Raw genomic sequence first — 17,296 nt, 5'->3', positions numbered from 1 at the left:
CAAACGCGTTTAGAGCAGAATAAATAAAATCCCAACTTATTGTATCGAACGCTTTGTAAATGTCCGAGCTAAGTACCGCTCGTGGAGTTTCATAAAAACTGCAGGAGTCCATGATGTCAAAAAGGATACGGAGATTATCGCCTATGTCATCCCCTTCATAAAACCATTTTGGTCTTGACTAATCAAGAGTTATATATGTTTTAATTCTGCTGCTAATAACTTTGGACATTATTTTATAATCAGCGTTTAATAACGAAATAGGACGGTAATTGGTTGTAAGTAAGGGGTCTTTCTGTGGTTTCGGTATTAAGGTCACGACCCCTTGTGCCTGACTCTGGCTAAATTTACCAATATTCTCAGTGTAGAACCAAGCTTCGCAAAACAAAGATTTTATATCTGGCCAAAACGTTTGGTAAAATTCAACTGGCAGTGACTTATTTTTTGGCATTGTGTTAATTGCAGACTTAATTTCGGCCGTTGGGATAGGCTCTTCGGTCTTTTCTATAGCTGGGAACGGGAAGCGTTTAATTTCGGGAGGTTCGGGTTTGATAGGTTAAGGTCGATTTGTGATTGGACGCATTTCGTATTGCGTATTTTGTATAGGCCTCCAAAAAAGCTCGATAATTCTGTTAATATTGCTTTTTGTCAACGATTTTATGGTCAGACAAAATACCTGTGACAATGCTGGCGTCTATAATGTTGGTCAATAGTGATTTTGAGGTTAGAAAGAAGTCTATACGAGACGCTGGTTTTGTTTGAATTCTCGAGTACTTTCTTTTTACCTCATGCACATGCCGAAAAGCATCATACAGTTCGAATGAATTCATGTGAGCCTGCAGAGTGGCCCGTGATCTTTTGTTTGTATGCGGGGCCCATGACTTTTATCCAAACTCGCATTTAGAATAATATTAAAATCACCTCTTACAACCATGTCGCCGTCAGTATAGCTGTGATAAGGTCTGCAAAAAAGTTGTCAAAAAAGGCTGGTTTATCATTGTTTGGCCCGTAAATATTTGTTAATGTTAATTGCTTATCACCAAGTTTAATGGTGAATATGAGATACCTCCCGCTTGGGTCAGCTGTCAATTGATTAATAGAATACGTTAAGTTTTTGGAAAATAAAATGGCTACCCCCTTGCTGCGATTTGTACAATGTGACCAAACAATTTCTTCTCCCCATTCCATCTGCCAAAGTTTCTCATCCCCAAGGGTACAATGTGTTTACTGTATTAAGGTTATATGGCATTTTTTGTCTCTAATATACCGTTTGGACGGATCACAGATTCCCGCAACGTTAAATGACGCAATAGTAATAGACATTAGGCAAAAAAAATGCACAAAAAAAGGAGATTCACAAAAATAATACAAATACAATTGGGCTATCATTCTATTCCGCCCCAAGTTCTATGTCACCGTCATATTCCAGTCCACATGGGCATCGAAACGGTTTACTTGGTTCGATACATTCGTTGGATTTTTTCCCGCAACTACAGTTGATTAATTTATAGTAACATGAGCTATTGGAGCACTCTTTGCTCATTGCGAGATTCGGAACTGAATTAAATGTATTACACACACATGCAATTGAGTACCTGTTACATTGAACGCATTCAAATATGTTGTCCTCAGTGGCGTAGCCAGCCGAAACTTTTTTTGGGGGGGGCCAAAAAGTTTAACTTTTTGTTTAGCTTTTGTCATTGTATTTACCGCCGTAACGATCACAATAACAATGTTAGCAAACCGTTTCGAGCAGCAACTGACTGAGTGTTAACGCAATACTCCATTTCCAAGAAAACCATTCAAACAGCAAAAACTGACTTTTAAGTAGTAAAACTACATTAATGTATAGCAAATCTAATATTAACTACATCGTTTGTGACGTAACAGTGCATGACAATTGAAGGTGTGGCATGCCTGTGATCGACTGTTGTGGTACTGCTCACAAATGCTAAAAAACAAAGTATTAACAGTAAAATATTTATAAATTTGGGGGGGGGGGGGCATGGCCCCTCAGGCCCCCCCTGGCTACGCCTATGGTTGTCCTTCGTCACAAACTCCGGTTAAAATTGTTTGCAGCACGGCATCCAACGCATCACCGCTGTACATTTCGGGCAGCTGATAGCCTTTTCCTGGGTTGGCACCAAAATTGTAGTTTCTTCGTCGCAGCATGCTTTGGATATGTTGAACTCATGTTTGCACTTGTAGCAATAGAATTGGGTTGCTTCTGGTGCCAGGCAACTTTCGGTGTGGCATTCTAGGCATACAAGTGAGATCGGCGTTTCACAAATGCTTTGTGATTTGCTGTTTGGTAGCAATTCGGGACTTCCTCGAACTCTCGTTTTAGGATTCGGGCTATTTATGATTGGTTTACCAGTATGCTCAATGCTAGAACGGCCCGGTGAAAACCTTTTTTCGTTGTCGGAGCTGTTTTCTGGGATTTCAATGTTGCTTAGGGTATCCTGGTTGTTTGTCTTATCTCTCCCCGCTTCTCTTCCACTGCTTGGCAACTTCTTATCAGTAGCTGGTTGCGTAGTTTGGCGCGCCGCAGGTGAACTGGTTCTGATGAGCTTTGACCTGTTTTCATTTTCCACTCTTCCGCCATTGTTTCTTTGTAGTTCTGGAAAATCATTTTTTCTTTAAAATTGGGCAATTCGCTTGCTTGTGTCCAGCGTCACCACAATACTCTCATGTAAATTGTTGTCCATGATAAGTTACGTAAAATTCTAAGCTATTAACTCTTATGTAGCTTGGAATTGGGTTTTCCGACAAATCTGTCTTGTTCATAGTGGCTATACGCATTCCCGATAGCAATCCAACCTTGTCTTTTTGGTGTATCATTTTTTTAACTTCTCCATAGTGTTGACTCAATGTTTCTGCGATTATGTCATCTTGAAACGGTATTGGAACCCAACCAATTCCCACGTTGATAAGGCCACTCTCATAAAGTCGAACATTTTTAATGTAGGATATTCCAGCCAGCTTTACTTTGTAATCGACTTGTGCAGGTCACGTCCACCTGCGTTCCTTTCATTTCTGCAATTCCAAGTACTTTACTGATAGGAAAATCAGCCTCTTTCAATAACTCCATAACTCGTCTCGTTTAAGCATTCTTTCAGATTTAAAACTTAGACAGTTTGGCCTTTTCACCGCACTCCCTGCGCTTTTTACTGCCGCTTGTGCATAGCTCGTACTCGCCTTCTCCATTTAAATGTGCACTCCTCAAGTGTCTATAGTGGAATGGGGTCAAACAGACAGAGTAGGACCCTTTTTTTAATTTATTGCGGCGCCGCGAGTGTTGATTATAGTTTAAGGGCGCGGTTACCCAGAAAAGTTTGGGAACATCAGCTGGGCTAAGACATAATATACACCTATTTCAGATTTGCGATGAGCGCAATAATTTTTGCATTAACGTAGTTGAAATAGACAAAAATACAGTTTGGGAGGTGGGCATGGTCACGTGCTCCCCCTTGGATCCGCCCCTGCATCGACCCATGCGCTTTGACTAATAAGAAATAGCTAAGAAAGTGAGATAAAACGTATAGTCCAATAAGCCTCGCATCAAAATAAAACATTTTAAACACATGCAAACGAAAACAGATTACTTTACGAACACAGAAACTATAACCTAGTTTTTGAAGCTAGGTACGGTAGTCGTTCAAGCGAGACGAGTTCGAAACACCTAACCTGGGAACTGGCAAGGATCGATTTATTTGTCAATGAAGTTTGGAGTTGCTTGGCATGTTATTTTGTGGTTGCCAAAGATGTAAAACTACAATGTACAATATCGAAACCGGCGATGGTATAGAATCCTACCACAGCGTAGAAACAATTATTAAAGCAACGCACAATATTTGGGTTGAGATGTCGGTTATTTTTTGGGTGAGGATGGGTCAAGTATTAATTTTTAATAATATTGCTTAACCTACCCAAACGCTAACCCGCATCCTAACCCAAACAATACGCGTTGTGGTAGGATTCTAGACCAGTGCCTCGAAACCTTGGAATCTAATCTAATTTAGCAGTTTTAGAATCGCTATAATTTTTGTGTTTTATTGTGAATTGTTGCACCTAATTTAAATACGCAAATGATAAGTTTGGATAAAGGCTTTTCGCTGTGATGACACATTCATAGTACTTGCTTTAAATTTAGCAATGAATTGTGACGTCAGCAATTTTTAGGTGACCAATTACTTAGCCTGAATTGAGTTCATTGTGGTACATTGCAGTTGCACTCACTATGTTGCAAAACATTTGGTTTTGGCAAAAACCTGGTAATTGTATCATGTTTTTTTAGTTATACATTATAGTTTGTAACACAACTGCTTCAAATTGTAGTGGTTTAGAATGTTAGGCAGCCTTTAAAAGATTGTCTTTAAATTATCATACATATATGTTCTGTGATTAATTGCTCTCATTATATGGTGTAATATGAATAATCCCCACTCAAAAAATAAGTTGAATAATTATTAAAAAAATTGCTAAAATTTGATATTATGGATTCTTATTCAAGATTTAAAACCTATTTTTGTATAATTCCCCTGGTATTCTACTTTTCAACATTTCCAGTGGTAACACTTTGGGTAGGTCAAACCAAAGGTGAAAATAGCTTATAGCATCAAACTAAATCGACTTCAGTAGTCACAAACTCTTTTTTGCAGCTTTAATCGATTTAATATTATTCTTAACCAAATTTTAAGTAACTTGTAACTTTAAAACAAAAATAAATTTCTGGCAACACATTCTGTTTTCTTTACTTAATATTAGGTTAGATATTTAATGCAAGCAATTTAATGCAAGCAAAGGTGATATGTTGATCCTCTACTAGTGATCCATAAGAAGTCCAATCTGTTTTTTTGTCTTGTGTGATTATGACGTCGAAAATGCAGCTAGAATCCGCAGGTGATTTTAAATTACACAGTGATGTAAGATAATGATTAGACCACACTTAAGTATTTACTTCTTAAAGTATGACAATGTACCCAAGTTTCTTTCAATAGGCCAAACCTGCACAATTTTTTTTATTTTTATGTGTACGTATATCTTAAATAAAACTAAATTTGGCCACTGATTTGTTGACCTAACTGTTTAAAATTTAAATCATAAAAGTAAAAACATTGTTTTGATGCAAGACTGAAAAAAATCACTAAAAAGCATCAATGTAATCCATGTTATTTAGCTTGAATTCATATTTTGCGCTGGCTTTTTTCATCTTTTTTATAAACAAAAATTGTCATACAGGACTTGGTTATTAACGTTAAGGTTATACAACAGCAATGCTTCTGTGGTGTATTATGCCATTAATATTTGGAGCTGTTTTTACACCAGACTGCCTTTATCCCTCATCTAGAAATCATGCCGGACAAGTAATTATGTTTAAATTGTCAGCTTACGCAAAAATGTTACAGGTGAATTGTTACGCCTAACTTTTTTCGGTGCCTAACTGCACAAAAATACAGACAAACCCAAAATATAAATACTATAAGCACCATAATAAATATGTTTTCTTTTGATGCTAGTGCTGCCTTCCATCTGTCTAGCGAATTCGTAACTTTCTGTTTAGATCTTCTAAATGATTTTGCCAAAAGCAGTAGAAGTGGAAGGAGGCATGCCATTCCAGAACTTACGATTGACGGTACAATTGCAACAAAGCTCTTATCTGACAAACTTGCAACAATGAGCGTGGATGGTAAGTAAAACTGTAAACTTTGTGGGTAGATGTACATAATTCAGTGGAAACATTCCTTGTCTTCATAAACTTTGAGTTAATGACCAGAAAAATATGAATAAAACTAAAAAGGTTGGTTAAGATTGTATTTAAGTTTTTTAAGATGTCCGGTGTTTATTATTACATTCATAATTTTTTCCTTTTTGTAACAAAATGCAAAAAATATTAGCGATCGTTTTGGCCTGTTTAGAGAAATTTTGTCGGCATAAAAGCCTGAAAGGCTTTTGTCGCCCTACCGTTGAATTTATTTATGCCTGATTTCCATTGCGTATTTGTTCAAGGGACCTATTTTATGGCACCAGGTGTTTTACTGTGTCCTTTTTTACAAAACGGGATTCACGGAATCCACCCATAGTCATCCTATTCCTTTTCGTAGAGTCAAGTCAACAGATTTTAGAAACTTCTACAGTGTGATGGCATTTATACAGTGAATAAAAATTTGATTAAATGTAGTCTTAGCAATATTGTTAGTATGCCAGATCTATATTAAATCTATCTGATATCGGATGAAAGGTGTGTAAGTGAGGAAGAAAGAGGGTTATTTTCATTTTACCAATGTGTAAGGTGTGGCTTTTTTGTGGCAAATCACATAATATGTATTGCTTTTGGTCTCTGACTGGTTGGCCGCCCCTGACTTAGTGGGACTGGTTGAGCAACCTTGTTTTGACACTATGTCTAAAAGCAATAGTTCAGCAAAAAATAAGTTTCCCTATTGTTTGGTTATAATGATTTATTAAATGAAACTTCAACACCAAATTTTTTGTTGAAGTGTTGACCAGACTTTTGCAAAATGGTTTTGGCCGTACCTATGTCCATCTATAATTGTTTACTTTATATTTATTTGTGCCTAAACGTAAGAACATTGTTTCTGTAAATCTGCGTCAAGTTTCCTCCGAATTTAGGACTAAAAGGTTTATAGTTGAAAAGCTTTGAACATGGGTTAACTTATCTGCATTTTAACATTACCAAAATTTTTATTTAGAACCATCCAAGGCTAAAGACAAAAGTAATGAAGATAAAAGTAAAGCATCGTAAGAATTTCAACACAAATGAAAAACACTATTAAACTTCACAGTGGCAGAGATGCCCATTGCCCATACCACAGCCCTCTTCAAACTTTTAGTACAATAAGTACAATTTTACATTTTTTTTATTGCTGGAATTGTTTATGCAATTACTTTTGTTGTACTTCTTTCTTTGTTGATGTAAAGACGGCAAGGTTTACAGTGTTTGGCTTTTATGTAGAGTAGTTTACTGCTAAACAGAACTGTGTTTAAAACTTTGTCTGCTAAAGACAATATACATTTGTTCTTATCGTAGTAAATACTGATCTAACTAGGCTTCAATATAGAATTTGTTTAACTAATTAGCAAGTGCCGCATTATTTGCTAAATTTGGTTGGAAAATTAAAGCTTACAGTAAAATAATCCACCAGAACATAACTCTTTATTCTGAGATTTTTTTACATAAATCATCTTGCTTGGTTGTATTTCTAAAACCACTCTATGACCCATTGGCGATTCCTGTCTGTAAATTTGTTTTATCCAGAAGTGACAATGCATTTTTAATGATGTTGCTCTAAGAGTCTTGTCTTACATCCAAGTAGTACCAAAATGCATACTTAACACTATACACACATATATCAATTGCTTGACCTATTTTTATTTTTTTGTCAAGTTTTATTATTGTGTTGATTCTTCACTACTTTTTTCCACAGCTGTGAAAGTTAAGTTGCAAAGTCAAATGTTACAAGTATTCAAGCTTATTTTGCAATTATTTTTATGTTTAATTTATGCTGCTTTTTTTTACAGTGTTTTATTTAGAAATGCCCTTACTGTATTGAACGTTATTTGACTGTGAGTTTGATTTTACAATATACACCGCCAATTAATAAAATAGAGACCAAAATACAGTATGCAATTTTCTAATCTATAGACCAATACCAAATGCGTTTAAGCACCCGCGAGATATTGTAGTTTATATAATGAATAAATATGGCCTGTGTATTGTGTATTGATGGTTGGCTACATCCCAAGTAAATTTAGGTTTTAATCGATTGGCCAGTCGCACGTGGGTGGAGTCCCAGCTATACCATAGCATAAAAGATTGGCTGCATTGCATGGTCTGGTCCAATCGATTTATCGATTAGGGCCTTACGTTTTTTTTTCAGCCATGTGCCAAGTAACGAAAAACGTGTGCTGGGTGGCTCATAAGCCGTTTTTTTCGAGCAGACGAAGAAATGAACCGCTCACGTTTTCGCAATCCGTTTGCTCCCATGTAAGTTTTTGGAAAGAAAACCCATGCCTCAGGCGCCAATGTGGTTCGTAACTTGCTCTACGGCGTACGCGTTAAAAGCCTTCCACTCATCGAGACGACAACCCTTTTACAATTGCTGATTGTCGTGTCCTTAAACTAAAATAAAACTTTTTGATGTTTGACTGCTGTAACACAGTCAACGGAAGTGAGGCGAGGTAAAGTTTTGGTCAAAACGGTTGTTTGTACCACGTTTTTTCGATTGCCTGGTTCGCTTCACCGCAACAGACTGTAGGCTATATTACAGTTCACGATAGCCCCACGTGTTTTCACATTATTTACTCAATGCTGAATAAAACGATACAGCGGTACCAAATCGGAAATGGTTTGTGTTTCAAGACAACAATACATCACCTATAAATATATATTTGGCTAATAACAGAGACCCTTGTACTGTATGGCTAGCTAGACAAATGTAAATAAGCATGACGTTAACCCAGGTTAGGTTAAGGTCAAAAGGAGGACACGCCCCAGTCTGGTGGGCGACGTCATCGGGGATTCTACTCGGAACTATTCCTTTTTCTGATATTGTACAATTGTTTTATCGATTGTCACAAACCGGTACTTTTATCGGTCGAATGTACCTATTTCTGTGATACAAGATCATTACACTGGGGCTAAGCTTCAGCAATTGATTAAAAACAAGAATGTTGGTGACGCCATAAACACTACTGGTTTACGGAGGCAAATTTCAATACCAAAAGTGTTGGATTGGTTCTTGCTCATCGTTCTACTAAAAAATTTAGTTAACATTGTTTGTTTTTTCGTTCAACAAAATATGAGGCCTACGTTTTCGTTTAACAAGTAGTAGGTCTACACGTCGACTCCTCAGAAAATCTCTTGCGACTTCCAGGTTTGAAACCACTGCATTAGAGTAGATAGCTATAGAACTAGGCTATATAAAATATGGATTTCCAATAAAGCCACCACATGAGTTGAAATCGCATTGATCGTGGAAGTAAGATTCTGTATGTCTATAAATAATGTCGTGGCCGTCAAACGAACTCATACAAATCAAATTAGAAAATCGCGTAGGCCTACTTATACTTTATGGATTGGTATAGCAGTCTAGCTGGCCGTTTTATTAAATTATCATGCTTATGTTATCTTGCATTTTAATTTGTTGCCAAGAAACTTTTAAATAAGAAAATACGATAGGCGACTCTTCATAAAGCATTTCAGCTGCTGCGTATTCGTTTGACTGGGATTGGGGCGTAAATTTGACTATAAACCAAGATAATTGCTTCTGGGGTTAATAGGCCTAGGTCATATAATAACCTACTTCTCCACCAGGTTCGTCACCTTGTTTGTTTTGGGGGCATGTTTTTTCAGAGATTACGTCACAAGTTACGCCGTAACGTGACGTCACAAAGTTACATATAAACGTAGTTAATAAAGAACTAACCTTAAACACACCACACAGTTCAATTATTTTGTTTAAGTTTTAGGTTTGGAGAGGTGCTAATTTCAATAGAAAAGCTATTGCAAAGATGTTATAAACTCGCGCAAAGCAACAAAACAATTTTAAATATTCTAAGTTAAAAAACTTTAATTTTCGATTGACACTTTTTGGCTAAAACGAGCTTATCAAAATGAATAAAGACCTACTACAATCATAACGCCGATTCACGAGAAGCGCGAGAATTATGCAAAATAGGCAAAAATACAGTTTGGCCGGGCATGTCTACGCTCCCCCTCACCTGGATCAGCCTCTGTTATCTACATACGAAAGAAAAAAAAACTTGCTTCACCTCCTAAATAAATATATCTAAAGTTCGTAATAAACCTTTTTTCCGTTTAGTGATTAAACTTCACAATTTTCTGGTTGTAGGATACGTTTCTTTAAATATAATCACCCTTGTTATTCATGATACCGGAAGTCATCGCAGATCAACCGAATCGGTCAATCAATGATGCAAGCAAGGCAGCCTAGAAAAACAACCAGCCGCTGCATTGAGGTTAGAACTTACGACCTCTGGCCACACGGGGACAGTCGCTCTACCAACTGAGCTGCACAGGCTCAAAGGGAGCGAGTCGAGAAATACCATGACGCCAACGCTTTCTACATGGTGTTAGTTTCCTTTGTACTATCATACTCGAGCCGTAATGGTTGCTCAAAAATCATCTTCAGAAAGGCTAGATCACAGTTGTTGAACACATATGTTTGTGTATTTTTCATTCATTTTTATCCATGACGATTTAGTTTGTTTCAAAGATTAATTGCACGTGCAATGCTATGCGAGTCGAAGCACAATCTTAATTATAGCTAGAGTATAGTAAGCCTAATTCATTTATTTACAATAAGATGATACTAATTTCTCAAACAAGGCTAGTCAAACAATAATAACAAAAGGTGTAAATGTGCCAAAATGCCCAACACTACCGGTATGAATAATGCAACCAACCAATCAGGCCAGGTTCACGTTATGATTTATTTAAAAACTGTGAATGGCATAACCTACATCCTTTCGTTCAAGTAATATTTGAATTTACAACGTTCAAGTGTCTTTTATTGCACATAATCTCCCAGTATGCCTTTTTGAAGATAATAGACTACTTTCTTCAATAAGTTTGTACTCGATTTTATTTTCTTAAAAAGTTAAACTAGCCTAATACCCGTGTAATCTACAAGGAAATTATAGGTTTTTCTGACTAAAAAACTGGTCCCGTCAAGTCATTCACAAAATGATGTTAAGTCAAAGTCAAGTCATTTTAACAAATAGCAAGTCAAGTGCCAGTCCAAGTTAGTAGTTACGAAAGTCAATTCCAAATCACAGCATTGGCATAAAAATAATAAAATGGCGAACACGTCCCATTCTCACCAATATTTCGCACAGCAAATGCAAAATCCGAAACAATTGGCAGGTTAACATTTTATTACATTTAAAAATTGACCCAATTTTACTAAAAGTAATCAATTAAAGCACCTTAACTTTATCGAGTTATTTGTTAACTGACTTATGTTAAATCATCTTAAAACAGTCAAGTCATTGACTTATATCATGGGTTGTAAAACTTTTTAGCGGAGCATCCTTATCATTTATCTGCATGTATGTCGTAGCACTTAAAACTAGTAAATTAAAAACACAAAACTCGAGTGTTTGTAGATTTGGAGAACACAACTTTGGTCCATCTGCAATAAAAGTAGAACTGCGAAAATACACTTTCGGTTGATTATTCACTATAGTTGGCGTAATACAGGGTTTCCTAAACTGGTGATGGGTGAACCAACAGATAGGGGTGAATAAAGGTTGAATGGTTTGTTTCAATTTGTTGTTTGTACGTATTGCAGTCTAAAAACATATGCATTTTAGAATAAAATTTAAAAAAAAGTTAAAATTCAGCTAAAAATTAGTTATACGGAAAGCAACTTTAAATATTGTTATAGTAAGCGTGTGATTTCCATTTTTACTAATTCTAAATATTCTGTCGGGAACACACAATAAGACTTAAAAAGCAACAATGCCTAAAGCAGAAAAATCAATAAAAATATAGTATTAAGACCAACGACATACCGGTAATACAGTCAAATACGCAGTAATTAATATCCACGACAGAATAAAAACTTATTCGTCCGAATAAGATATAAACCTGTCGGAATAAGGCCTAAATGTCCAATATAACGCCTGAAATTGTAGGGAGAGGGTATGGGGCGATTGGGGGCCATCGGTCTGACATCGACCGTTTTGGTGTCGACGGTTGGGCGCCCTAGTTTGAAAAGCGCCGCTGTTATATCACCGGATTTTTTGTCTCTGTTTGGGGTTATTGGTGGGTAATATGGGTTGGGTTAAAAAATGAGTTAAGAGTTGAAACTATTAGGGGAGTTCGTGATGAACTTAGGGTTGGGGTTAGGTAAACTGTTGTGTAGGCCTGATGCTGGCCATTTAGCTCTTATTACGACGGGTTTAGGACTTATTCCGATTAGACGGTAATACGACTATAATATATTACACCTATTTTGGTTTTATTCCGAAATATGTTTTATTCCGGCGTTTATGTTGTTCTTACTTTGGTCTTATGGCTGAAGTGGAGTCCATTCTGTTTAACCGTTTTGTTGTTGAAATTTAACCGTTTTGTTTGTTGAAACAGATGATTGCGTTTGAAGCTTTATGTTGAGGATGGTTTTTATTGCAATACACAGCTGCACAGTATATTGTGAGATGTATACACTATTATCATACACATCATGGGCATATCCAGGGGTGCCGAGGCGATGCCACCCAAAAAACTATACATTTTTCGTATATTAATTGGATAAATGCAAACAAATACTACATGCCTTTGTAGTAATCAAAGTAATCTTTCGAATAACAAAATCTGCCTGAATCCGAATGGTGAAAACAAACGATTCTGGTTGCACATCAATGATGAAGATTAAACTAAGTATAGAACTTAGCAAACCGAAAATCAGTTTGTTTGTATGTAATAAAAAGATAAATATATTTCGCTATAAAGCATCTTCAGTATCTAAAAACATAACACAACATAAGTCAAGAATACGCTATAAAAACCTAAACCAACTGTTCTAGGCAAGTGGTGCACTACGCAAGCCGCAACTGCCAACTAAATGACGATGCAATCAAGAGGCTTTATTGTTTGTTTTAGCAAAACATACTACGTACCTAGAATCCTCCAGAAAAGATATTGCTAACTGGTAATATACTGCCTTAACAACGTAGTGACGCAGAATGGCAGTTGTTTTTACAATCAACGAGATGGCATAACAACCGGCAATAACCATTCTGTTTCCATAGCCAACATCACTATGCACTACGTTATACAAAGTGCTTATAAGACCCTTAAGAAAGCGCAATTGTTCAAAAGGTTTGTCGATGACATAATTTGGCTTTCTTTTGGTCAAGAAACCACTGATGAAATACGTTCATGTTTGGAGCAGGTATTCGAGCAAAACAACTTAAAGCTCACTTTCAGAACAATCAACACTGCTACTGATGGTAATCAACTGGAGTTTTTAGATGTTCTCCATGTTACAAAAACGTCTTCACCATGTGGTTTCATCACAAAAGACTACACCAAACCGACAGCCTCTGATCGCTGTTTTATTAACGGCAGATCTCATCACCCACCCTCTGTTTTCAAGGGAGTAGTTTTTGGGGAAGCTACCCGCCTAAGGCGACTGAATGAACTCGACGACGATTATCAACAAAGTTTGCGTCGCCTTCAAACTAAATGCTTAAAATCCAATTTTCCTAAGGGTGTAGTGCGTAAAATTATAGGTTTGGCAACGCTTTGGAAGGAACGTTTCGGGCCTTTGAAAAAAGTTAGAACTCCAAAGAAAATTCTTTGGGCGACCGGATTTCCCAATTAACAAAGAAAGAGAGGTCTTACCAACAGAACGTCATGGTGACGTACAAAAGGCCTCATACCCTCGCCAACAAGTTCACAAAGTTCCGCATGCTGGCGCAAGCGTCATCTAACATCGTGCAAGACAAAGAGTTGCCCAAATCCAATGGATGTGGCCACTGTGGTCTTTGTGGTCATCACGGCAAATTACAAACAATGGTTTTTCCCACAAATAAACTGATCACACAGAGTAAAACCATAAAACTACATCAATGTTTAAACTGTAAATTTTCGGTATTTACGTGGCGTCTTGTGTTATATGTAATGAACAATATGTTGGCCAAACTAAAAATTCGTTCTCCACCAGATTGAATAGGCACAGATGGACGTGGAAAACCTTTTCTTTGTCGAAAGACGGGGACAAAGCTGCTCTTTTAAAACATTATGCTTCCTACCATGCCCACATTTTTGCCTCCAAGCCACCTTTAAGTAATTGTTCAAAGGTGACTTTTGTAGAGCAACCCGAGATCAACCAACTAGACCTGTGCGAGGACAAATGGCTAAACGCACATTTCTTCGAAAATGTTTAAAAGCCAGGGTTTTACCAGTGTTGTAAACAAGTCATTTTGAAATGACTTAAGTCCCAGTCAAGTTATTTGTAAAATAACTTAAGTCCAAGTCAAGTCTTTTCAAATAAATAACAAGTCAAGTCCCAGTCCAAGTCATCAGTTGCGCAAGTCAAGTCCCAGTCAAGTCATAATTAGAGCAAGTCAACTTCAAGTCATGTCTTTGTCATAAAAATAAAACGTTAAACTATTAGAATTTTTAAACTTGCATGATTATTAACAATAACTCAACTAAAAAATAAGAAAAAAGGAACATATAGCGACAATTTGTTTTTCGTGCAAAAATTGGACGAATAGCTCAATTTTATAAAAAAAAAACATACTTAAAGAAATGCTTTATTTCAACCCAAGTCATTTGTTCAAAAAACTTAATTCAAGTCAAGTCATTTGTCCGAAAGACTTAAGTCAAGTCAAGTCATTTTGCCCAAATGACTTAAGTCAAGTAAAGTCATTTAAAAACAGTGACTTAAGTGCACTTCAGTCAAGTCATCGACTTAAATCATTACAACACTGGGTTTTACTGCCTTCCAACAATAAAATAGGCATAGACTTCGATCTGCTGTTAATACAACAAGAACGCAGAATCAGGAAACAGCTTGCAACTTCGCCTGTAGAAGCAAAGAAGCCTATAACACACAAAAGTAGCAATGTGCCCAAGGTGCTTCAGAAACGTTTTAGGCAAAATTTTATCTTACATTATGATAAAAAGTATTACCATCTTTGGCTTAAACAGAAACAAATGCGACAAATTTTCTGTAAATGCAAACCTTCCGCAAGAAATGACAGAAACAAAAGAGATACTCGCAGATATCGCGCTCGCAAAGCGTCCAAGAAACACCGATGTACTATTGAGAGGGCTTCAAACTCCATTTTAAACAAATCTGATATTGTACTGACAGCCAATGACAAATTGCTTCTGCTCAAAGGATTAAACTTTGTGCCAACGCCAAGGTGGTCACAAACGATCGAGGAAATTGAATGGGCAAGCGCTATGCAGCATATTCGAAGAATCGAATGGTCCTACGGTTTTCGAAATGAAGAAGAAAACGATCAGCATTCCCCCTTGTGGATATACCAAGAAAACTTAAGATCGTAAAAACATCTCGACCGGAATCATCCCTACTGCTACTTGACGAGAAAACCATCGCCTACACCGACTGTGTCAAAGCCAAGGTTAGAAACTTAGGAACCCTTGTTAATGAGTTTTACCATAAACACAACAATTTAAATCAAGCGCTTCGCATAGGCGTGCAAAAATTACAAGCATTGGTTAATAATTGCGAAATAGTTATCTGTAAAACGGACAAAGATGGGAAGATTGTTATCCTAAGGCACTCCGATTATGAAGAAATTATGAAAAAGGCTTTTAAAGCATTCGACAAATTACCAAGCAGTTACTACTTTGACTCTGGGTAAGCATCTTGACAATATTAGAAAGCACTGCGATGCAATTCTTATACGTCTTCATACTAAAGGTATCATGAATGACGATTTTTTATACCGGACAGCAGGCATTAAAATGATACATGGTCGATACCAACATGTTCCGGGTCTCCACGCCAAACAATTTTGCAATATAAGTCCTGCTTACGCCTACCCTCTTTTCAAATGCCATAAATACCCCCTGAAGATCTTCCGTACATTTCCATACATAATATACAAGTGCGATTGCTAGTTTCAGCTGGCAATATTACCACCTCACGGGTAACAGCGTTTCTAGAGTTTTTGTTAAAACCGATTAGCGTTGTGTTTTGCAAATCCAAAGTGGATGAGTATTGCATGCTGGCGTAAGCGTCCTCTAACATCGTGCAAGACAAAGAGTTGCCCAAATCCAATGGATGTGGCCACTGTGGTCTTTGTGGTCATCACGGCAAATTACAAACAATGTTTTTTTCCACAAATAAACTTATCACACAGAGTAAAACCATAAAACTACATCAATGTTTAAACTGTAAAAATTTCGGTATTTACGTGGGGTCTTGTGTTATATGTAATGAACAATATGTTGGCCAAACTAAAAATTCGTTATCCACCAGATGGAATAGCCACAGAGGGACGTGGAAAACCTTTTCTTTGTCGAAAGACGGGGACAAAGCTGCTCTTTTAAAACATTATGCTTCCTACCATGCCCACATTTTTGCCTTCAAGCCACCTTTAAGTAATTGTTTCAAGGTGACTTTTGTAGAGCAACCCGAGGTCAACCAACTAGACCTGTGCGAGGACAAATGGCTTAACCTTATAAATGCTAGCATAAACATCCAAAAAATGATTTTACCTCGTTTTAAATAGTGTTTTATTTTGCTGTTTTACTTTGTTTTGTTTAGTTTTCTCTATTTGCCCTCTCTTTTTTATTTTCCACCTCATGGCGCGCATTTATCTGTCTTATCAGTTTACGTCACTTTACTGATTGCATCGTCATTTAGTTGCAGCAGTTGCGGCTTGCGTAGTGCACCACTTGCCTAGAACAGTTGGTTTAGGTTTTTATAGCGTATTCTTGACTTCTGTTGTGTTATGTTTTTAGATACTGAAGATGCTTTATAGCGAAATATATTTATCTTTTTGTTACATACAAACAAACTGATTTTCGGTTTGCTAAGTTCTATACTTAGTTTAATCTTCATGCCTTTGTAGTATGTTTTAAAAGGGGTTAATGGAATGCAGAATTCTTTAATAGGGAAAAAAAGTTTAAGAAACGCTGCTGTAGTAGTTGCGGCCAGTTAACGTCACAAGGAAAAGTAAAACTTATTTGTTACAAAAAACGGCTGCCAAAGGCCAAAAAGTAGTGTCGAAACAAAACGTTGGTAATGGTGAAAAGATTTAATAGTTTACTACGTATAATAGCATTCCAAAAACAGTGATTTTTAATGTTTAGCAGCAAGTTATAAACATGTACAGCATGGAGGTTTTAGCTTAAACGCGAGACGGGGATGCGAGCATTTTTTGAGCAATTTATATTTCAAGGTATCACTGCCTTTGATCCCCAATCATTGTTGAAATTCCTATATTATTTTTGGTCTCTGTCACCAGTCAATATTGTTCTGCTTTTTAATGTTAATTAGAAATAAAAAAAGAGTCCTGCAATTTTTCTTATATATTATTTTAGAATTAAAATAGGTAAAAACTATAAAAATGGCTATTCAATATAGATATCTGCATTATTTGAATTTCAATTTTTTTTTATCTATTTGTCTACGATATTGACAAGTGTTGGAAATGTCTGCTAGGTCAAAAAATTGTTCGCTCAAAAACCAAGATTTGAATAACTCAGATTTTGTCTACACGTATTTTGGAAAGATTGATAACTGGTTGTCATAATACAGTGCTCATA

The 17,296-nt window shown here is 36.6% G+C and overlaps 1 protein-coding gene, 1 long non-coding RNA gene and 1 pseudogene across 2 annotated transcripts; 2 read left to right on the top strand and 1 right to left on the bottom strand.

Moving 5' to 3' along the window:
* Window positions 1-2,060: 2,060 nt before the first annotated feature.
* Window positions 2,061-3,204, bottom strand: LOC146160490 (uncharacterized; annotated as a pseudogene).
* Window positions 3,205-4,763: 1,559 nt separating this feature from the next.
* LOC146160489 (uncharacterized) lies at window positions 4,764-7,614 on the top strand. The gene is made up of 3 exons (XR_014494711.1): window positions 4,764-4,899; window positions 5,561-5,686; window positions 6,708-7,614. It is a non-coding gene; the product is annotated as an uncharacterized LOC146160489 (long non-coding RNA).
* Window positions 7,615-12,695: 5,081 nt separating this feature from the next.
* Window positions 12,696-13,367, top strand: LOC146160488 (uncharacterized; the record flags this gene model as incomplete). Its single annotated transcript, XM_083384955.1, has 1 exon — window positions 12,696-13,367. A coding segment is annotated over one exon (672 nt), but the record flags the coding sequence as incomplete, so codon positions are not given.
* Between the last annotated feature and the right edge of the window lie 3,929 nt (window positions 13,368-17,296).

This window comes from Ascidiella aspersa, chromosome 3, assembly GCF_963924565.1.
Source record: "Ascidiella aspersa chromosome 3, kaAscAspe10.2, whole genome shotgun sequence".
Taxonomy (NCBI): Eukaryota; Metazoa; Chordata; class Ascidiacea; order Phlebobranchia; family Ascidiidae; genus Ascidiella; species Ascidiella aspersa.
This window is presented reverse-complemented; position numbering and strand designations above follow the sequence as displayed.